The 24525-nt window shown below is 34.2% G+C and overlaps 1 protein-coding gene across 1 annotated transcript in view; it reads left to right on the forward strand.

Annotated features, from left to right (window-relative positions):
* The window catches only part of Negr1 (neuronal growth regulator 1), an 845456-nt gene that overhangs the window by 612628 nt on the left and 208303 nt on the right, over positions 1 to 24525 (forward strand). The window contains exon 5 of the mRNA XM_074079759.1: positions 18806 to 18926. Coding sequence (XP_073935860.1) covers positions 18806 to 18926 — 121 coding nt within the window. The remainder of the gene's footprint in view (positions 1 to 18805; positions 18927 to 24525) is intronic.

Raw genomic sequence — 24525 nt, forward strand, 5'->3', positions numbered from 1 at the left:
GATCTTAGCAATCAAAATGATCTTCTGGAAGACTATATAATTAATAAGTACAAACCCAACTGAGACCAAATAATGTTGAGTGACTCTCAAGAGCATATGGATAAGCTCATGTTTCCAGTGTCAGTCCCTTTGTGATCTCTTCCTCAGTGCTAAAAGCAACTGACAATATTAAAGAGAAACAGCATTTGTGGCAGATGAACTAGCTGTTTCTACCTATTTGGAAACTTGGGATCTTTGTGACCGATAGAGTCTGGCTTTTCATCCTGTAGACCTAGCTGAAAAACATAATAACAACATGGAAGATCCTGCCTCATCTTTACTCCCAGGCCACATGGCCCAGTAGAGTTCAAAGTTAAGCTTCAAAAGCCTATGCAGAGTCAGCTTGTCTGGTGCCTGCCAGGTTCCCCTGGTGCTACCTGTGTTTTCCCACAATTGGCCAGGGTTATTTTTCCAATAGCATTTCACTTAGCATACACTGGATCTACCTGCTCTTTGCCTAAGGTCAGATATGGCCCTCTGGCTTGCTTGTACTACTCCCATGAAAATAACTCTGTCTACCTATAAAATAATTATCACTCGCGTAAGACAAAGGCCCATTAAGGTACTGTGAAAATCCCATATGGCCCACACCTAAAGCTAGATTCTTGGTCAGAGTCAGTAAAAGACAAACAGTCAACTAAAAAATAACCCATGTAGTACCTATGAACTCCAAGTCCAAACAACCCCTTGTCTTTCCCAAATTTTCTATTTCTCGATGTTTATTTTGCTGCCAACTTCTTCTCCTTATCTATACAGACCAAGGTTTCTAGCCCAGTGTACCATATTTTAACACCATCTATAAGTGAACCTGTCTTCTTGTCATAACCACAACTGGAAAACCACAGGCCTCCCTAAACCAACTAACTGCACTTGTAAAACTTCCCCTGTGAGTTAATGATCAGACATTTTATGTCCTTCTGGCAGCTAGCCACACAGGATAATGGAATGACCCCTTCATCTTGTAATGACTACGTTATCTCCTATATTTACAAACATCAGTTGTTCTTTCTTTGGGTGGATGTGAGCACAGAGTAGAGAGGAGCCAAAGAGTATCAGTGGAATTAATTCATGTGTCATAGGTATAAAGCTATGATTAGACCCCAAAATTTCTGAGAAAATATTAAAAGAAAAGCCCTCCAATATCCTTAATTTTCCATGAGAATAAGCATTTCTTTCCAGATCCCACATTTCCAGCCCTTCGTCAGGACTTCCTGCTCTTACTGAGGCTGTCACAGTTCAGCCCTTGATTCCTGAACTGAATTGAGCCAATTTCCCCACTTTTTTACTCCAACTCTTTCAGTCTTCCTTGCTCACAGTGTAATCACAAAAGATTCAACTTTAGGCCACAGAAGAATTACTAATCATACAATTAATGGGCATATGAAATTACTCAGTGAAAATTAAGAACTATGAACATTAAATCTGTGACTGCCAAGGGACTGTACTATGCAATTACTGAAAACATAACAAAGAATCCCTGTGGCATTCCCTGATAGCGGGGAGATTTAGGTAGCGAGAAGGTACAATGTAACATGAAAGTAGATAGCTAATAAGTGACATTTGGGCATGTTAGATCAAATTTATGGATGGAAATGGGTTAAAAAACAAGAACCATTTATATTTACTTTAATATTGTTCATCACATTGACCTATACCATATACAATTGCTAAAAGCTCAGTATCAAAGTTTATAGAATTCAATTGCGATAGAAATATGTTAAAAGATCCTTGCAGTTATGTTTAGTTCATAAAATGTGCCTTATTATCAAGTCATGAAATTAAATAAATATTCAAACAATCTTGCTATGAAAACACTGAGTGGGTTGATAGGAAGTTTCATCTATCACTTCATTATTTTCGCCTTACCTGCAGACATAGCCTTTGAAAGAAATTATAATCTTGGAAAGTTTTCCCATAAGTCAAAAGATATCAATTCATATCATAAGTAAATAAGTGTTTATAGATGATTATTATCATAATAGCATGAAATGAATCAGAAATTCAATTAAATACTAAGCAATGAAATTACATACAAAATTATTATAACCAGAGTGACCAAGTGATGGGAAAGTATGTTTTTTGGGGGGGATTTTCTTATTATTTAATTTTTGAAACAGAGTCTTGCTAAATAGCCCAGGCTGGCATAGAATTTCTTAAAATTTTTATTATTTTGACTGGGTGTATATTTTGACATTTAAAAAATATAATATTTTGTAAATACAGTATATCATTTGAATTCACCCCCTCCATCATTCTCCTTCATCCTCCTCTCCCCCCATTCCTGGACTTATTTCAACAGGTCTCATTTTTTCCATTTGTACCATATGTACACAATTATTTCACTATATACACTCTCAAATATCCTCTCCCATATCCTCGTCCCTCCCACTGGTACCAACCCCTCAAACAGGACATGTTCTGCCCTCCTGTTTTCTATTTTTGTAAAAAAAAATGACAGTTTTATTTGAAGATAGCTACACAAGGAGTTTCCTTGTGATATCGCCATAAATATATATATATATGCATTCAAATGTATATCCCCTCTATTTTTCTGCTTTCTATCATAGTGCCTTCTTATGGTGGTTTCCATAGGTTTAAAAATTCTATATTCATTTTTGCCGTATTCACCTTCTTAGCTTCCTTCTTTTACCCTGCCTCTCTTGTATGTGACCTCCCCTTAGCATGACCTGTTTTTCATAATATTGTTTGTATTTGTATTGGATCTATTTTCCACATAGGTGAGAAAATGTGGACTTAGGTTGTCTGAACCTAGTTAACTTCATTTAAGATGATGTTCTCCAGTTCCATCCATTTACCTACAAATGACAAAATTTTATCCTCCTTTATGGCTGAAGAAAATTCCATCCCTCAGTTGTATGTCATCTGGGTTGTTTACATAACTTGGTTATTGTGAATAATGCTGCAATGAACAGGAGTGTGCAGGTGCCTTTATTGTAATCTGACTTACATTCCTTTGGGTATGTCCCTAGGAATAGAATTGCTGGATCATATGGCAGTTCAATTTTTACTGTTTTGAGGACCTTCCATACTGCTTTCCATAGGGGTTGTACTCATTTTCATTCTCCCCAACAGTGTATGAGGTCCTTTTCCCCCACATCCTTGACAACATTTGTTGTTTGTGTTTTTGATGATAGCCATTCTAACAGGAGTGAGGTGGAATCTTAATGTGGATTTATTTGCATTTCTTTTATTGGCTTGGAATTCTTGATCCTCTTGTTTCTGGTTCTTGAGTACTGGTACTAAGTTGTGTATCACTATGCCTATCTCAAATTGTTGCTTTTTAATAAAAATTTATGTACTTATATCCACTTACATACATTAAAATATATAATCTGCACACATAATCTGCATACATATTATTTATGTACATGTGTCACATTCATCAATGGATAGATCATACTGGAATACTGAGGAAGGTGAGTGTTAGACACAGTACTCAGTGAAACAAATGAATACTCACTTCAATAACAGGGCCAGTAGTATTTTTATGATAGTGCTTTGTATTTTCAAGTCTTTATTATATACATTCTTTATGTACATTATCTCATTTACTAACCACATCAAGTCTTTAGGTTTACATTTTATCATCCGTGTGTTAAAGATGTAAGAATTAAATTTTTAAAATGTTGACATATTTGCCCAGTGTCCCACAAGTAGTAACTGGTTACATGCTAAGATTCTAACTGACTTGCTCCTTAATGCAAAGCTCTGAAATGTTGCACCTATGTGGATGTCCATTTTAAGGAATTTTTCAGATAAAAATTTCCTTCCATGATATTCATTTTTCATATACTCTTCTGTCTATGGAAAGCACATAATGCCTGGATCAGAAATATGACTATCTGGAGTCCAAAACTGCAGAGCTCTTCTGATAAAGCTATGGCTTAAGTCACATTTAAGTTCTTGTTAGTGTTATTTTTCTCTAAGTGAATGTGAATTTTTACAAGAAAATCTTATTATCATCCTAATTATCAATTACTATGCATTAATTGCCCACTAGATACAGTGCTCTGTGCTAAATTTCTAGGATGGAAAATGAATCTGGAGCTATTTGTGTTTTTTTCATATGAATGCCTTGGCAGAAAATTAACAACTAAGACTTGTAGAAATACATTATGCCAGATGGGAAGAGAGTTCTTGTTGGTAGAAACCAACTATTCTTAATGTTTACCAAATGTGAGAATTATTTTTAAAAATTATTTATCTTTGGGTTTGGGAATATAAATATCTGATCTCTCAGCAAACTACTTAGCTTTGCTGACCCTGGCAGAAAACTTCTATCATGTGATGTTAGGTTTTCTGTTACAATGTCTTAACAAGTCTATGATATCTTAAATACTGAAGAAAAATGATAATATTTACTTACATGTTTTGAAATGAACTTGTCTAGTAATGGAATGAGGTAAGGAAGCTACATATAAAATTCAATGAAAATTGGCAAAAAGCAAAAAAGTGATTACTGCTTTTTTGACACTAACAATTAATGTCACAGAAATATTTCTTCAATAAGACAATGTGTTTAATCGCCAAGGTGAAATTAGAAGTTACCAACACTGAATGCTGGTGTAAAAGTTAATAAATTCAGTTCATAATCATTATACACATGCTAGTTATAATAATTTACTGTCCACACCAAATCTTTATAAGCATTGTAATTAAATATAAAATGCACATTAGAATTATAATGAGTAATTAGGGCAACATAACTAATATGCATGAAAGTCCCAAAGCTCATTAAAATGTTAAAAGACAAAACCTGTTCTACCTAGCATTTTTGCATATTTTCTATAGCTAAATGAACACCAGTAGTCTGTGCATTGTTTTACCATTTTTGGATTTTATGAATTATGCATTTAAAATGTCCGGAAACATTTGGTTCAGTTACCAAATACGAGCTTATTTCCATTTTTGAAGAAACAGAGCACGCGCACACACACACACACACACGCACACACACACACCACATCACATCACATCAAAACATATTATTTGATGCTGTTACCAGTCAACTTCATAGGAATATTTCAGTAAGGAGAACATAAAACTCTTACGGGCCATTATTTCATGAGGCACACCATGGTATACATTGGAAAAGAGCTTTCAGATAAAAAACCCAATGGGGAGCATCATCTTGACCAATGTTTGTATTTTTACAGTATTGATCATACTAGCCTCCTACTACAAGCTTCCAATTTAAAAAATGATAAACTCAAATATATACAGAAAGCCCACATTAAGGATGCAAGAGAAATGATAACGAGAGCAGAGCACATTTTGCTTCTTAAGTGGTTTTGGAATTATCCATCTTGCTTCTTGAATAAACAAACATAAATTGCTTCTAATATGACCAGTGTATACAGATCAATTTTCTAGTTTAAAATTGTGTCTTTCAATTTATACCCAAAGTGAATAGATTATTTGAACTCTGAATGAATTTCAGATTTAATTTAATAAAAAGGATTTCTGATCAAAACAAATGTTTATATCCTTAACAACCATATTCATTTATTTGAACAACACTTTGAGGGAAATTTTAATCTTTAGATTAAATTATAGGTGAAATATATATATATTATATATATGCAAAATTTCTGCTATTTCTATATTTTTGCTTTAAAATGTACATTATTAGAAAATGGCATTGGCATAAATATTTAGCCATTGAATACAAATGCATTTAATTATCACTTGATAATTATCACTTGAACACAGTAAGACTATCCACATTAAATCTAACTCATTGGAGTTTAGCTTTACTAAGTTGAAAAACCTGGAGGGGAAATTACAAAAAGAACATAGAATTATAGTATTTATGAAGACAATGCATTCATTCATTCATTCATAATGTATTCATTTATTTGACAAACATTTTCTAAATGTCAATAATCTTTCTGATACTGAGCCAAGAGACCTTAGAAAAATATAAAAGATCATGACCCTGGTCTGACCAGTTTCTAATTCCATCAAAACTTTAAGGTTCTTTCAAGTAGAAATAATTTTAATCTGTCCTTGACCACTAGCACTGAGTAAAATGAATGTAGAACAGAAAAAATTCAGAATAAATATAGAATCAATAGATGACATATAAAAATGTAAGAAATCTTCCAATTTCCAAATGCATCCCATCTGTGGTCACTGACGAAGTGACTCTTTCCATGGTGGGTTTCATAAGTATTTCCTAGGAATTCTGATAATGTCTTCCTAACATGCTAGCTTCCCACAGTACTTGGTTTGCTTAGCACTTGCTATCATTTTGGTTTCTACAGGGAGCTCTATTCTCTGTGTATATTTCAATCATATATTTCTTGAATTGAATTAGATTGGAATCCACAATTTTTTCAGACACTCCATTTCCTTACAGAGAATAAAACAAACTTTTAAGTCAGATGTATACTGTTCTCTGTGGCATTGGTGTGGAAGAGACTTTGAGACTTTGAAATTTCTGCCTACAGATAAGAGTTTGTATAATTCTTTGTCAAATATTGGCTTCCCTTGCCCTCCAAATGTAAGAGGAACAATATCCTCCAGCTCCTGTAATGATAGACTGAGTGAAAGACAGATGTTAATTATTGTATGTCCTTAAAATGTTGTAGTTATTTGCTACATAGAATTATTTTTGGCTATAACTTATTAAAATAGAACATTGCCAATAAGATTAACTATGAGTGCTTTGTAATCAAAATATATTGATGGAAGTCATAGGTAAAAACTGCTCAAATTTTTTCTATAACTCTACTACCCAGGTATATAATATTTTAATATCCAGTCATACATGTAATATTGTATAATATATAAGAATGAAATTCTAAAGTTAACCATTTCATTTCAGATTCTTTGATTCATTTAATATGTAAGTTCTATATTCAATATATTAAGTTTGATTGTATAGATGGATGAAAGAGTATAAAGTATTATTACGTGGTAAAACTTATGAGAAATGTGAAAGTGATATATTTGCAGGCATATTCATTTTGAGGCACACAACATTAGAGATTGTATTTTTTTACATTAGAGATTTTTCATTAATTTTTATTAGGATATATTCATTATACAGAGAGAATTTATTATGATAATTCCAAATAGGCTTATATTGTTCATTGGTTAAGCTCACCCCCACTGTCTACATTAGAGATTTTAAACATACAAATGTAAATGCTAATGCTACAGACGTGTTCTACCCAGCAAAGAGGAATACTATGACATCTTCCTTGGCTTACAGAGAATAGAATTTTTATGCTTTATCATTCAACAACAATAATTTTTTATTAAGAGCCTATGATGTTTCAGGCACTGGTATTGGGTTTGGGGTTGAACAAAACAAAGATTCCCCTTGTGGCTTCTACATTCCAATGAGTGAAGATAAGAAAGCTATTAGTGAACAAAGAAGTAAATATAAACCATCTTAGATAGAGATCATTGATATGAAGAACAATAATGTCAAGAAGGATTAGGTTGCAAGATGAGCAATTTTAACTTTTATATTCTCTAGAAAAGGTTGGGGAGGGTCCTCTTTAATAAGCATAGTTTCAGCAGAGATTAGAAGGAAAGAGGGATGCAAGCAAGACATACAGATATTTTTTAAATGAATATTCCAGATTGAGGAAGGAGTAAGTTTAAAAACTGAAGAAGCAGCATTCTTGGTTTGGGTTCTGCAAATATCGTAATCCATCATGACTAGAGCAGATTAGGCTAGAGAGAGGATAGATGTAGTGGTGATCACAGAAATAAGAGAAAGTTCAGATCGTTTAGTACTTTGTAGAAAATGGTAATGAACTTGACTTGTACTCTGAATGAAAGGGGAAGAATGGTAGTGTTTAGTAAGGATGAAGGATTTCACTTGTTTTAACATAAATACTGTGGCTACTGTACTGAGAACAACCTGTAGAGGAAGCAAAGGCAAAACCACAAGGACCAGTGATGAAACTACTATTGTATACCAAGCAAAGAAATGCTATATGTTTAAGGAGATGAAAATGCTAGTTACTTTGATCAGATCACTATACATTGTGTGCATGTAGGAATTATCACACCATACCCCATTCATATACACAGTTATGTGTCAATTAAAAATAACTTTTAAAATAAATGTTTACTTACATAATAGCTATGGAGTTGGTGAGAAGTGGTTTAGATTCTAGATGCATTTTAATGCATTTTCAACACTATATACTCTCTCAAGGCTTAGAAATGCTTTGTAAAGATATTGATGAACTGATAATGATACCTGTTCACCAAGTTCACAAAACAAACTTTGCAGGATGAGAGAAGTAAATGAGAATCTAGTGATTTTGACTGAAGGAACACTTAGTGAGATTAAGATTATAAGGAGGGTATCAGATGCATTTTATAAATTTTTCTGAGCAGAAGAGAAAAGAGCCCAAACATTTTCTCTAATAATTTATGTGCTGCTCTTGCTGACATGGGATTTCTTTTTTTAGCAGTCAGACTTTTCTTATCATACTGTTCAGTTGTCAAAATACCTTTGCTATTAAGCAGAGTTTTCTCATACCATGTTTTTATTGAATCATTGTAGAAAAGGCAACATTTTTCCCCATAAAATATTCTTAGTCCCAAATAAACTTATACTACTGTTTTTGAAAATTACAGTTTTCCTACCACCTCTCTTCCCATATCTGATTTGTTTTTGAGATATATTGTTTGTAGGTAAAATGTCTCTTCTACTTTGTCTTCTCATTCTTTTGCACATAGTTACTACTTACTGTGCTTTCTCTGATTTCTTTTTCTTTCTCCATAAAAGAAAACAATGATTTTTAAATGAGAACAAAAAATTATTTCTTGATTCTATGACCATTATCACTTCCCACAGGTCATTTTTCTCCTTGCCCATGAGTTCTTGGAAAGTCTATGGATACAGCACATCTGTTGCATAGCCATGACTTCTCTTCACTTTACCCTTTGAACTACAAAGAAATAATACAGCATGACATCCTCCAGGATGCAGATTTGAAATGACAGCTGATTCTCACCTAAAAATAAATGGAGATGTAGAGTGGTTCTAGTTTAATGCTAATTTTCTTACTGGGGAATCTTATAGTTTTGGAAAATGTCATTCACTTTACATTATTTTCTGTAATCTTGCTGTCTACCATTCTCCCTCATGCATTTGAGGGTGAAGGAGGCAGGGATAAAAGAGTAGTTTACAGCTACATTTCTGTGATATAAATTGTACTTTTTCTTTGATTTCTCTTTTTCTTTCTAGGTACTCAGAGATTTCTCTTCCTCTAAGACAGTGTGTTTTGAAAGTGATTGTTTAGAATGTATTAGCAATATAAATTATTCATTTTCCAGAATTAAATAATTTTAATAACTGAATTTTAATCAACTTTTAAATGCTCTATTTTAAGATTATTGAAGGCCACAGTAACTAGAAGAAATAACAAATGGTTCAGTTAACTAAGAAAGTGATTCCCTGCTTATTCTGTGAGGCCAGAAATTAAGCCAGCACAGGCTGTCTGATGGCTTCAGCTTTATGATCAGGTCTTTGGAGGAAACTGGCCTTGAAACCAGAAAGAAATTTTATCCAGTGAGGAAATGACCTAAGGAAAGAGTCCACCAAAGTTATCACCATCTATTACAAAGTACATCATTATTATCGTTTTTAGATTGATTTCTTACAAGAACCTTAAATGCTTAATATCTAGTTCACTTATATTTTGAGAGATAAATATCAGCCTTCAAAAACACACTTTTAAAGTACACTTGGACTAGGCATAGTGCCTTATATGTACAATTCCACTTACTTGTCTGGCAGAGGTCAGAAGTATGGCAGTTTGAGATGAGACCAAGCAAAAAGTTAGTGAGACCCCCATATCAACAAACAAGACAGGAATGGTGGTATACATCTGTAATCCCAGCTACTGGGAGTCATAGGTAAAAGGATCTTGATCTGAGGCCAGTCACAAGCAAAATGTGCAAGACCTTATCTGAAAAATAACCTGAAGAAAAACAATTGAGAGCATTGCTAAAGTGGTAGAGTATCTGACTAGGAAGTTCAAGGTCTTGAATTAAGAAAAAACAGTACTGCCAACAAAAAGAATAATATGACTTAAAATATAGCAATAAACATAATAGAATCTCCAACATATTTTGATTGATTAATACAAATAGAAACATTTTTCCTACAGAAAAATATCTGAATAATATTCTCATGTTTTACAAGTAAATCTCAGGAAACAGCTGGAACTATTTTAATCTTTTTGTGGGGATTAACTAAAAATGATTTTATATTAGGAAATTTGTAATGACTTCAATATGTAAAGATTGCACTGAAATGTTTGAAGATCCACAAGGTTTGTACTGAAGGGTAACTTCAGTCGCAAGACTGTATGTGCTAAGAATAAAGATATCTTTGGAGAATCCAACTTCACAATTCTTGCAAACTTGTCCAACATATCCAGATCAGTCACATATAGCTATAATTTCAGCATGACAGACAACAAAGAAAAGAGAAAATCATGAATAAGTCTAAAGAAAGCAAGTTTGGAGAAGAGCTAGGAAAACAGTGAACCATTTAATTCCTATTGATACAGCTGGTGGCCCAATAAATCTCAGGCATATTTTACAGTGGATGCATCACTCACATGAGCACTGCTGACTACAAGGGAAGTGCGACTTCAAGATGTAATTTCACTGGAGCTGACCCTCGTCAAAAGCATGATCTGAATGGATTCTCTTTATGCAACCCTTTCTCTCCTTACTGCACTTTAGGCTTCTTCATGAATTATATTTAACCCATTCATTCATTCATCCACCCACCTTTTAATGACCTCTATCAGGTGCACACTCATAACCATAATTTCATGCTATTTACACCACAATGTAAATGACTAGTAATAGCTTAGTATATTTAACTCCTTAAAGAGTTAAATATTCTAATAGCATGAAATTTGAGCTTGGGAAAAAATGTGTTACGCTTTAGTCTTAAGCAGTGGAAAGATATTTCTTTGAGCATACAAGAGGCCAGTGCAAGACCTTCATTAATGTTACTAAAAGAAGATTTTATATATAGTCATGTATCTTAGCTTTATGAAATTTCTTACCAAACTGTTTGCTTTTTTTTCCTGTAGCTTTAGTAGTACAAGGGAATCAGAGATCACAGCCCAGTACACTGTTATATTGGATATTAAATATTTAATGAAACCATTAAGGTCAAATTTACTGTGAAATTCTATCATTGTCTTTCTTGTGAAAGAAAAAAATGACTTCATCATATGTTTAACTGAACCCATACATTGATTTTGTATACTGAAACAAATAATCCCCACTATAGTTGTACATTTTGCTAGAAGGGATACCATCATGTTGTATATATACTACATGTTCTATCACTATCACATTAGGAAACCTAGACCTCTTGTTCTTCAGCCAAGGAAAAATAAGGCAAAGTCTACCACATCTGCCTTACAGAAAAGATTTTCTTGATTAACTACACTAAAAAGCTGTGTATAGACAAAATTCTGGGACAGTAAACTGGACACTAATCCAGTTTCTAATTAAATTAATCACATGTTCACAGTACTATGGCAATGATATGATACAGATAAAGTTTCCTTTGTCTGTATCTTAACATGATTCCATACTCTTAAAGGGAGCCTGACTGTGCTACCCTATTCCCTTATAATAATTCCTATTTTAGATAATGTTTTTTTTTCACTGCTAACTCAGTACAAACTCTAAGGTCAGCACTTCCCTGAGTAGTTTTATATTGTCTGTACAGCACTTCTGTGAAGGAGGTACTATTTCTTTTACAAAGAAGAAAATTTAAAAGAGAGGTAGCTCAATGAATGGTAGACCCACTATTATTTGACTGCAAAGTAAAGGCTTTTTGTGACTCTATTTTACCTTTGTGTTAAGCTTTGGGAAAAGCTGAAGGTACACGAAAAAGGGAATAGTTTTCATCCCCTGTGAATGCTGATCAGGGAATGGAGTCAATGTAAACATCCTTAAATCATGCTGATAATGATTATACTGTATTTTGGTAAAAAATAATATATATATATGTGTATATATATATGATTAGATAAATTCATTACTACTTTCTCTTACCAATAAAATGAAGTTCTTAGGTCCCCTTAAAGTAAAATTAGTTTGTAAACCAAGGACATATTTGCTTCATGGAAAGAGTATGTTGACCCTGTGATCTTGTTCTGTGAAATCTGTGATAAACTCTGTCATTATTTTGCACGCTGAGTTTCTACCTGTGTTCTTCAAGAAAGATATTTTCAGCTATCATAGTCCTCATCTGTAACAATAGTGTGTTGAAGGGCTAGGGATCTGACTCAGTGATAAAGCATTTGCCTACTCTTCTCAAAGGTCCCTGCAAAAAATTTAAAAACATGTATTGATCAGATGTTATATGCTTTGTTGTCTAGTAGGTACTAGAAGCCTTAAAATTTTTTCAAAGACTATCTGCTTGATCAAGTCAGCCTTAGGCTAATCTATAAATTCTAGAATCTAGACTAAGGCCAGTGTGCTCACTTAACAGTGAAATCAAAATATGTAGCTTGTATAGGACTGAGTTCTTCATGGTTTCCTTCCATGAGAAAAACTAAATTTACTATTCCTATTTAGGCACTATTCTTTGTTACTGTAGTTTTTTAGTGTAGTGTCTTCATCATTACCCTTCATTTTTAGGTACATGGGTTTTATTTCAACTACGTCTACTTAGGCTATTAAAGCAGTTTTTTTGACTCACTCGTTTTTTGATAATGAGACTACATTCATACCAAAGTTCTGATTGAGGATGGTAAAAGAAGGTCTTTGTGGCTATTGTCATGTAACTAAGAAAATGAATCTTGATTAGACTTTTCCTGTGCCAAGTACAGAGTTTCTGTTGCTTGCACCTGCAGAGCCTGGAGTTTTGGATGAAGAACCTTTCATTATATTCCTCCTAAAATGACTGGCTAAACAATACAAGGAAATAATCCCACAGAGTAAATGAAAAGGAATGTCTCTTCCTTTTGGAGCATCTAATCATACAGGTGTTAAATATCCCTTGTTGACCCCTTTCCTGGTTTTCCTCAACATCTGTTCTTTGCTGTTACCTACATCTGTCTACTAATATTTCTCTGAAATTGATTTTTCACTGTGCAATTGCTTCAGCTCACAGTCATATACAATTCGGCACAAGGGTTTTGTACTTAAATATCAGCCGTGCCCACATATCAGTCTATTCCAAAGGATACCGTTGTACCTGTGAATTTGAGGAACTCAAGCACTTATTTTTCTTGCTACTTCGGTGTTATTGAAAGAGTATAACTGAGCAGAACAAAAAATAACTCTACAAGAAAAAGCAGTTCCTGAAATGTAAATGCATAAAGATGAATATATGTATACTCCTCCTTTTAGTAAATTCAGCTTACATTATTGATGCAGTGTCAAAATTCAGAACAGTAGTCAAAAGCATAGTGATGAAAGAAAGCAGATATGGAAGAAATTATTCAGGTTATATTATGTAATCATCTTTCCAAGGAAGGAGCCAATAGGATTTCTTAAAATGGAATATTTTGGAGAACTTGTCCAAGCATACTCTTAATTCTCACTGTTACAGCTCTATTTGGAAATTAATTAGTCATAAGTGTTATCAGGGTCATTATCCCAGGGAAGTAAATGAGCATATCTTTATGATGAAAGTAATTGAAACTTCTTCCTCACATGAAATTTATAAGTTCAATATTGCACATAAGAACTTTGAAGCTTGCAGAACTAATAATGACTATTCATGTTAACAACAAGGATCACACAATCAAAGATGGGGGCCTAGAATTTAAAGATCCAATAGTCCAGCAACCTAACACACTCAGAATATGGTCTAAGAAACACCAAGTCCACAAGAAGCTCAAATGAAACCTTTTGGAATTCTATGGCCACATAGTGTTAAAAAGACTCTGTCCAGAAAAAGATTCATAACATGTACACTGATAACACAATCTCAGAGAGGCACTGTCTAAAAGAAACCTACTGAGTGTAAATTAGATATTTCTGTGGTTGATTATACAACTCATTTACACAAAATCACAGGAATGGCGAAACTTGGAATTTCACTGAAAATGTTCACTCATTGCTAGTCAACTTAAAGGAGTTGACTTACGTACAGTGTGACCAAGAGTACATTTAATTTTTTTTCTCAATTCCTGCTTTTTTTATTGTTCTGCTTGGTGGGGGCACATTGTAGCATTTACAAAGGTTCTTACAATGTATCAAATGTATCATACTTGAATGGCCAATGACTTTCTTATCATACCAAGGATTACTACACCAGTCTCCCAGTTGTCCTGACTGTTTCCTCTCCTGCCTCTTTGCAGATAGTGTCCTCCACAATAGTCAAAGAATCTTTATGGAATTTAAGTCAAATATCACTCTTCTACTCAAAATCTCCCCAACCTCATACTCTTGGAATAATATTCAAAGCCTTTACCATGGGCTACCATGGTAAAGTACAAAATCTGGTCCCCAATTGTGTGCTCCATGATGTTTTTCTGGAATCTTCTTCTCCTGTATTCTGCTCAAGCCATGTTAACAATTTTTGCTGTGTTTTAACCAGCATGCTAAAAGTCAACCTGCTAAACATGTTTGAACTTCAGGTATGCTCCCCAACCATGATATGTACCCTCACAGTTTCCTCATGTTGTAATAATGCCTACAGATAGCCATATGACTCCTTTTGTCACATCATTTAATTTTCTGGTCAAATATTACCTTACAAGTAAGGAGCTCTAACAGTATCATATAAAATAATATACCTGGCTCTGCTGTTTTCCTTTACTCTGCTTTATATCCATTTGAGTTGATATCAGTTTATATTAGCGGCATAAATCCAGGAATATTATTTTTCATTAATGGGATCTCTAATAAAAATATTTATTTTTTGAACTGATGAAGGAACGAAAAGTAAATGAATGAATCTTCTCAAAGAGTCATTTCCAAAAGATGCACAGTAATATGAATAAGTAATGCAAATTTTCATGTCCTTAAGAAAAATCAATACAGCCTTTAGGTTGAAGTTTATAATTGTAGCCATAAAATGAAATCTGCCTGAGGATGCCTTCTCCACATTGACTATACCACAGTCCATAGTCCTTTAACTCTCTACTACACAAAACGTTCTTTGGACATTTTCTTATGCATATTATTATTGATTTGCTGTTTATCCATGCTTCCCTATGATATTTTAGGTTCTTTCTATTCACAGTGTCCATCACAGCAGCCTGTTTCTCCAATGTAGCAGGATTATATCCCTTTTCTTTTGTTGTGAAGCACGTAGTGCTGAGCTATATTCACACTGTACTGTACAAAAGCCTTTTAATGATGAATTAGAGTTTTATTTTAATTCATTACACCTGGGTTTTCAGGTAGTGTTCTGGATTTCATGCTTCTGTTTGTAATGAGTCATGGCCCCCTTGACAAGCAAGAGAGTAATTAAACTAACCAGGTTATCAATAGAAGCTTGTGATGGATCTCCTGTTGCATACGGTTATTTCATCTTCAATAATAGTTGGCTATCATAAAAGATTACAGCCTGTTAGTGTGACAGAGAGAGGGAGATGAAAGTCTGTGAGAACAATGGTGAAATGACAATCTTACCTGCATCTCTCACAAGCAAAACAGTGTTATAAAAATCAACAGATTAGTGAGGTTTTATTTACAGATATCTTTTGTATGTTTGACTGCTTTATAAAAGGGACACAGATTTTGGCTTAACATAAAAGTTAGTTATGAAATGAATCTTTGTGTTGTTTGGGTGCAGGTACATATGTATATTATGTACATATACATAATTGCATGTACATGTGCGTACATATATTACTCTCAAAATGTTTTCTCGTTCAAATGTTTTAGTAAACTTTCTTGCATTATTTTTCACCAAGTTAATAGCAAGTACTTTAATAAAAATATGACTTTGCAATTTTTTCTAGAACTAAAAATTGAATAAAAATACCACAATGAATTAGAGGTGCTATAATTTCAAAATGAAGTATCACCCTGAAACAAAATGATGAAGTTACTAGGGTGATTTTAAGAGAATAGGTAATGTTCTGTTGTAGGAGTGCCTACAGTTTTTGTATTCACTACATATTGAAAAAACATTAAACCTTGTAATTTTTTTATTGCCTTCTCGATAAACCTCTATATTCAGAGCACACATTTACTTAGGTCATATTTCTGAATTACCAAGTATTTTCATCATCAAGGTTGCAGTTGTATTGAACTCTCTCCCATAGTATTATTTAAAATATGTACTACATTAAAAACATGGCAGAAAAAAATATTTATGAAAAGGCAGATGTATCCAACTCCTATATCTCCCTCTAAAAATCTTCTGTTTGTACTCCTCCCCATCTTCATGAACTGGCATTCTTACTGACCTTCCAGCAACTTAAACCTAATGAACCTAAACCTGTGACTCTTCTATTTTTTTTAATATCTTACTTCATTCTGTAAAGAAATCCTATTGGGGGCCAGACATGGTGGTGAATGCCTCTAATCTCAGGTAATCAAGAAGCAGAGACAGGAAGATGATGCCAACTGGGTAAATGTTGTGGGACACTTTATCTGAAAATCAAACTAAAAGCAAAATGACTGGGGTATGGTTCAAGTAGTAGAGTGCTTGCCTAGCAGGCATGAAGTCCTGAATTCAATCCCAGTCCTGAGTTCAATCCCAGTTCTGAGAGATTGAGGAAGAGAAAGAGAGAGAGAGAGAGAGAGAGAGATTCTGTTGAAACAAATTCTATTGGCTCCCACTTTACAATAGAGCCCAGAACCATTAACTTTCCATCATTTCCACTGCAACCACCCTATGTGTTCCATCTATATCTCTTGCCTTACTTGCAATAGTTACATACGTAAGTTTCTCCTTCTGTCCTGCCCTCATACAAAGCTGTCCTCAAGACAGCAGCCTCAATGATCCTTTCAAATCACCCAGTATTATATCCCTCTTCTGAGGTGGCTCATCATTTCACTCAGAATAAAGTCAAATCCTCAGGCAGGTGTGATGGTACACAACTGTAATCCCCACACTCAGGAGACATGGAAGGAAGATCATGAGTTCAAGTCCAGCTGGGCCTTGAACTATACAGTGAGAGTCTCTCTCAAAAGATCACGGACTGATGATGCAGCTCAGTGGTAGGACACTTGCCTAGCATGCTTACGACCCTGAGTTTGATCCCCAGCACACCAAATAACAAGTAAAAACCATAACATGCCCAAATGGTCCTGCCATATTCCCCCATCCTTTGCTCATCTTTGGCTCTAATCCCTCTGCTTTCTCTTTTTGCTCCAGTCACATTGATCTTGCTATTTCAAAACAACAAGAATCCTTTAGTCTTAGGGCTATACTGCAAGCCATTCTCTCTTCCTGGAAAACTTTCTTCAGATATTCACAAAGCTAACTCACTTATCTCCACCTTTTCATAAATCTTTCTTTCTCAATGCAGACTTCTCAGATCACTCTATATAAAATTGTATTCCATTCCTTCCTATAATTCTTCTTACTTTGCTGCTATAAGGTTTTTGCTTTTTGTTTTACTGTATTGTTTATCACTTCCTTCTTTTTATTTTTTTTTCCTTTTTTGAAGTTCTAGGGAGCAAATTGAAGGCCCAGCCCAGGCTAGGCAAGCACTGTACTCCTGAGGTACATTCTCAGCCTCACCTATCACCTCCTAACATTTTATTAAGCTGTATGTGTATTATATTCACTGTTTATTGTCTGGCTTTTCATGTCCCACCCTATCTAGAATGTAAACTTAATCATGTCAGGAACTGGCTTTCTTTGTGCCTTAAGAAATGAATGGCATATATTAAGGGCTCTGTAATCACTTGATAAATAAAGAAATGCCTGTGCTACAAAAAAATCCCTTTGTGCTAGACACTGTGCTCTGATCTCTAAATGTGAAAAGACAAATCATAAGTGCACCCTGTCATCAGGGTGCTGACTATGAAGTGTGGCATATTCATAAATAATTATAATTCAAGAGAGAAACTATATAGTTTGAAAAATTCAGATAAACTGCCCAGAGAAGGGAAAGCTATTGCTAGCTAAAGCTACAATGAAGAGTATGGAGGTAGTAACACCTAAAACAAGCATCGAATTTTTGGAAGCAGAAAAGAATCCAGGTAGTCAAAACCACATGACGACATTACTATATTGCCAACACGTGGGAGAAGGGAAGGAAAAAACACAGAATACTGAAAAGAACCCAGGCTTGAGTCAACGTGGCTAACTTCAAATACAAATCCTGCAACTAAGTAGCTGTGTGACCTTAAAGAATTATTTACCCTCTCTGAAATTCAGTTCTGACATTTGTAAAATAGGGATAATACCAGCTAGATTAGAGCATTATGGTCAGGAAATCAGGAACATAAAACACCTAGCCCAAGGACTAGTTCCCAGTGATCACTGAATAAATGAAAGCTATTATTGGAATGTAGTTTGACTGGAGTATAGATGAAGTGTTCCCTCACCACGCTATTTTTCCACTAGGAAGCAAGGCTAAAATGTATTGCATTTACTCTGTACTCTCCAAGAACATTCATCTATTGTCCAACTTGAAAAATGAAACTGAAAATGACTAGTCTTGTGTTTGAAGCATAAAACACTGAATATGTGATGCATTAGTCTATCAGGCATAGGATTGCTTTGAATATGGAAGGAATAAAAAATACATATGTTATATTTCTGCTTATGATTATTTTTCTTTACCCACCAGGTTTTTTGTTTCCTTTTCAGTTGCTCCTACAATTCAGGAAATTAAATCTGGCACTGTGACCCCCGGACGCAGTGGACTGATCAGATGTGAAGGTGCAGGTGTGCCGCCTCCAGCCTTTGAATGGTACAAAGGAGAGAAGAAGTAAGGGCTTTGTGATCATTACTGTGTTTCAAGCACTTGGAGCTAATGTGTTTGTGTTTCCGATACTACTTTAAGACATCTCTTTAACTGGCTTGAATGATTCTCAGCAGCCTCCTTACGGGCAGGCTGACTGAAGGGGCCTGTATGGGAGGATGAGTAGCTAATAGCATCCAGAAGAAATGTCCACATTGGTTTATATAATCTCAGAAATTCCTGCAAATTCCCCATCGGTGATGCCTTTCATTTTTTAAATTTCTTTTCCCTTCCTTCTGAACCAGCACACCAAGGCTCTTCCTTGCAACCACGTTTACTTGGGAGGTAAACCCACCTCTGAAGGACTTGCACATAGCTTCCACAAGAGCACTTCAAAAGCAATAGGAGCTGCTGTTTCTGCCTGGCTGCCTTAATGAGCCTCAACCCTTTCACCTGCCTTACTCTCCCACAAGATAGTTTTAACATTTTGTTTTATAGAACACTGTGTTTTAGATACTCTATCACAACAGAGTCTGTAAAGGAAATAAAATACATAAAGGACTAACCAAGGGGATTTTAGGGCTACTCTAATTTCAGCTCTGTACTGTTATGCCCTTGAGATGCCCCCGAAATCTTGGCAAGAGCTATTGAGCAAGGAAAAGACATAGACTGACAATTCTCTCTTTTATGTTCAAACAACAGTCTCATTCGAGCCTCTTCAACTGCTCTTATCAAGCCATATAGGAAGCATGAGACACCTGTGGGTTAACTAGAAGATGTAATGCAGAAGGGAGGATATCTATCATCTATATAATGTATATTTTGCTTCAAAACTAGGGAGGAACATATTCAAGAAAATCTTAGGCTGAACCATGTGAAATTGCCATTTTTAACTTCAAAATCCTAAATATTGATAATCCCATATTGTCCAACATATGTGTATGAGTTTTCCATACTCAGGTCATGATTCTTAACTAGTTTCAGCTAAATGTCTGAACAGAGATCTGATAAAAACCACACAAGAATGTGCATATTGCCACAGTGTGTGAGAAGGAATGTAATACAAGCAGGTGATTATTTTTTGAAATTGGAATCAAGATGTAAGGTTGTGGAAGACAACTCTCTAACTTTTACATAAGATTTAATCTAATAATAAAGGCTATCTTCATAGTTATTTTATTTGTTCTGAACTGGCTATCTTTTTACCTAAAATTTCATAGCTGCTTTTTATGTAACCTTTTGTAATTAAGGCTGTTCAAATTTTAGCCTTTTTTTACAAATTAACTTATGCCTTTTACTAGTTCTAAATTTGCTTCTGTGTGGCTTTGTGGAAGACCCCATATTTTTAAATACTATCAGTTAGATCAACTGGTTTATGGTCACCCTCATTCCACCCAAGAAGACAATATATCTGCCAATATAGTCTTCCTCATATTCTGATTATCCAGTTTGAAAAATATTGCTTGTGATCATCTATATGGACTAACATCTACAAGAGTGTTTCTGAACCATTTGAAAATGATGGAACTTTTTGTTCAAATACAATCTTACTTGGATGCCCAATTAAGAAGCAATGTCTGTAGACACAACACTTCTTTAGTAGATGTGAGGCAAATGGAGCTTCAATACCACCTGTTCAAAACTTCCATCCATTAAGACATACTTGCAAGAGCTCCCAAATCTCTGATTCTCCATGATCTACAATTTAAATAGCAATGACTTTTGTACCTGACTTTCAAAGTCAGTTTTAAGCTGCAGCATTACTTTATTAGAAGCTAGCAATCAGAATTATTGCACATAGTCCAAATGAGAGCACCTTTGTTAACGATCACCTTATTTCCAATACTTTGTGATGTTCTGGATTTGTTTTCCTGGTCTACCTCTTATTCGTTTTTCTAAATTCAGAAACCATTTCCAAAAAAGGCCACAATAATCACTTAATTCACTTTCTTGACCTATAAAAAATGTAGAAAAGGGTCAATTGGTGACCATAGTCATTGCTTCAGTGATCTTTTTCCCTACTGGTGAGATGAATTATCACTGTTATTAGATTCTCAATGAAGTTCAGAACCACTTGCTAACGAGGAAAAAATAGATTGTCCCTAATTAATGTCCTCTCCACCACACACTCACCTGTGAAAAACCTAGCAGCTATGAAAATCAGACACATTTGGGAAAGGCACAAACTCAGAGTGAAGTACATATTCATCATTGTTTGTAGTTGTATTTCAGGAAAGATACAAATTCTAAAATATTATTAAAATAATTTCATTTTAAAACTATAACAAAGCAAAAAAAGTGCATGTAGAATGAAGGAGAAATATAGATTTTGGTTGCTGAATTATTGTTATTATACTAAGTGAAACTATCATAAAGGTCCAAGCTATTCAAATATTTACTTCATCAAAATGTAAAACTATCTATTATTGTTTGACAGGTAGTGTTCTAAGTTGCCATCAAATATTAACCAACTTTATTCTCATAACAAGCCTGTAAGGTAGATACAATTTTTGTTCTTATCTATTTTCTTGGAGAAACGCAAGTACAGTATGTTTTTTAAGTTGTTTGGACAAGTTGGTACAGTCAGGGGCAGAGTTAGAATTTAAACTCAGGAAGTCTTATAAATCTTTATGAAGAGTCCATGGATTTATCCCATTTACTATGGCACCTAGCATAGGTCATGGCCCTGCAGAATCTGTCAAAAGTAATTTGAAATATCCATGATGAATACCAACAGTAAAGACATTTCAGGTTGATAACTTCCTAATTCACTTAGAGAAGGAAAAGAAAAAAATGGAATAAGATGGACACATAGTAACCACAGATACAACATATTTCAGAGTTGTCTTTTTGACACCTGAGACCCCATCCAGGAGCAAGATGCTATCAGAATGGAGTAAAGGTTTTTGCAAGGTTTGGAGAATTTTGTTTTCCTCCTAGAGATCTTTTTTACTTGAAGCTTATATAAATAAGAAAAAATGAAAACAATCTTTTTACCTATATTTAAGGACATGTTTATAAATACCCATCTCCTTTAAATCAAGATCTTCAAAGCCAGATTTTCATTCAGATAAATATACAAGAATAAAAAAAGACTGAGCCTGAAAATGCCTTGCCCTTTCTTTGCCTGCAGTTCTTCAGCACCTCATAAAGTCCATTTTCTGTGTGCTACAAATAATTGCTTTGAAACCCTTTAAACAAGAAACTGTAAAATACAACACAATTTAAAGAAAAGAAACGTATACTTATTGTGTAAAAACCACTTTCAAGGTCCTTTAAATTTTTTTATCTCATTCATTCTTCAGACCCCTATAAAGTAAAATATACTATCTTCAGTTTACTGATGATAAAATGAGACACAAGAGACTGAAAATAACTGGTCCAAGAGCACTCAGCTTAAAGTTTCCATCAGAACACATTTTATATTTGTCAGTCTCTTAGTCCGTGTGCTTTCTCATATATCTGCTTCCTTTATTAGTTATCTATTTCTAATTAACAAATCAATTCCAAACTTAGCAGCTTGAACCAATAAAGTTATTATCTCAGTTTCTATGGGTAAGGAGTAAAGGAGCAGATTAACTTGATGGTTATGGCTTAGAGTCTCACAAGTTTGCAATGAAGATGTTACCAGCAGCTGGCCATCTGAAGGCTTGATTTAGACTGGAGGACCTGCTTCAAAGGTACCACACTCATACACCTAGGAAGTTAATGCTAGTGTTAGTTACTGGCAGATGGCCTTAATTAGTTGCCATGAGGTTATCTCCACAGTGCTATTTGGATGTGTTCATAACATGGCAATGAGCTTCCTCTAAAATTAGAGGTCCAGCAGTGAGCAAGGTAGGAGCTGTTTTGTCTTTTATGACTTAGTCTCAGAAGTCATCATGATTTTTGCAGTATCTTATTAGCTGCACAAGACAACCCTATTCAATGAGGAAGGGAAAAACAAGAGACACAAATATTGAGAGATAAGAATCATCAGATACCATCTTCGAAGATGGCTCCCACACTACTTTTGCTATGGGTAATATAATTGTTTTTATATTAGAAATATGAGACATTTGATTAGTTTATTGCACAGTTTTAATTGCCACATAAGAGTGATTACAGGTATATTTTTGTTATTAGCATATTATTCCTTGTTATAGATGGTTGTTTTTTAACACCTCCTAGCAGGGACAGTTCTAATAGACTTAATTTTAACTCCATATATATTTTGGCATTGGGGAAATCAGAGTTTGGAGATAAATTATATAGAGTGTCAAAAAATTAAACTTTTTTCTTGATGATGAAGGTTAATTTTAATAAGAAGAAATATCTTTTTATATTCAATAAAAGGACAATTCCAAAGTATCCAAAGTATCATTAATAAGATGTATTTAATGACATAAAATTAAATCAGTCTATTACTTGATAACAGTATCTTCATTTAGGACTAACACTAAAACTGTAAGTTATAACAGACTCTCATTTTAATAAGTATTTCAAAAACTTGAGTTATGTATCACTCTGAGAAACCAGCATTACCATCTTGTCTTAGGTCAGAATTTTGTTGTGTGCTTGTACTCAGTTGAATTTCTTCCTCTATCTAGACTTCCCAAAAGTCAAACCTAAGGCCTGGAATATCATGGCTCTGACCTCTAGTGAACATTTTAACTACTTCAGGCTTTTAGATGATGGATACATTAGCTTGCTTCATTTAATCAAGCTATAATGCATAAAAATAACAAAACATTATACTCTACCCCATATATATACACAATTATTATTTCTTAATTAAAAACAAAATATTAAATGAATAAATTTAAACACATTTTATTTGCTTAACCCATTTGCAGGCAAAAGGCCAATTATAGCAATTCTTTTTGAAATTCTTAATTTTCAACAACCTTTTGCATTCTTTCATTCTTTCCTCTCTCTCTCTCTATTTTTCTCTCTCTCTCTTCTTCTGTTCTTTTTTTCTAGAGATAGAGTATTGCCATGTAGTCTAAGGTGGCCTCAAACTTGTGATCCTTCTGCCTCATCCACAGTGTGGGATTCTAGGCATGTACTATATGGCAGGCTTGCAAAAGTGTTTCTTTCTTAATCCTCCATCATAATTTAAGATAGGGATACAGAAATTAAGAATGACAAAAAATACAAACTATTCTCATGAGTGAAAATCAAGTATATAGTAAAACATTATAAATTATCAATATATCGCTTAAAAAACTAATATGCTCTTAAAATGGAATATTTTGCATCTGACAATATGAAAACTATATCTTTGCTTTTAAACAACATGTTTCTATACACTGGCCTAGGAATTCTTAAGTCATTCTTTATAAGAGTACTACAGAGAAAATGTAATGCCATTTTCATTTTTCCTTGGTATGAAGGATGTGACGTCTATGTACATAAAACATGCACACACAGATAGATGAAATGTACAGATATAATGGAAAGGAAAAGAAAATGCCTAAAGTTAACTGTGTGAAATCTTCATGTAGCATATTCCATGTTCACTTTAGACTCATGATGACCTTTTATCGTCAGGTTAGTGTTAGGTTTCACTTTAGCTAATGATGATTTTTCCATTCTTGACCTTCCAGAGGTAAGATGAACTTTGGAAATCATAATAAAGTATAGT

This window comes from Castor canadensis, chromosome 7 (genome assembly GCF_047511655.1).
Source record: "Castor canadensis chromosome 7, mCasCan1.hap1v2, whole genome shotgun sequence".
Taxonomy (NCBI): Eukaryota; Metazoa; Chordata; class Mammalia; order Rodentia; family Castoridae; genus Castor; species Castor canadensis.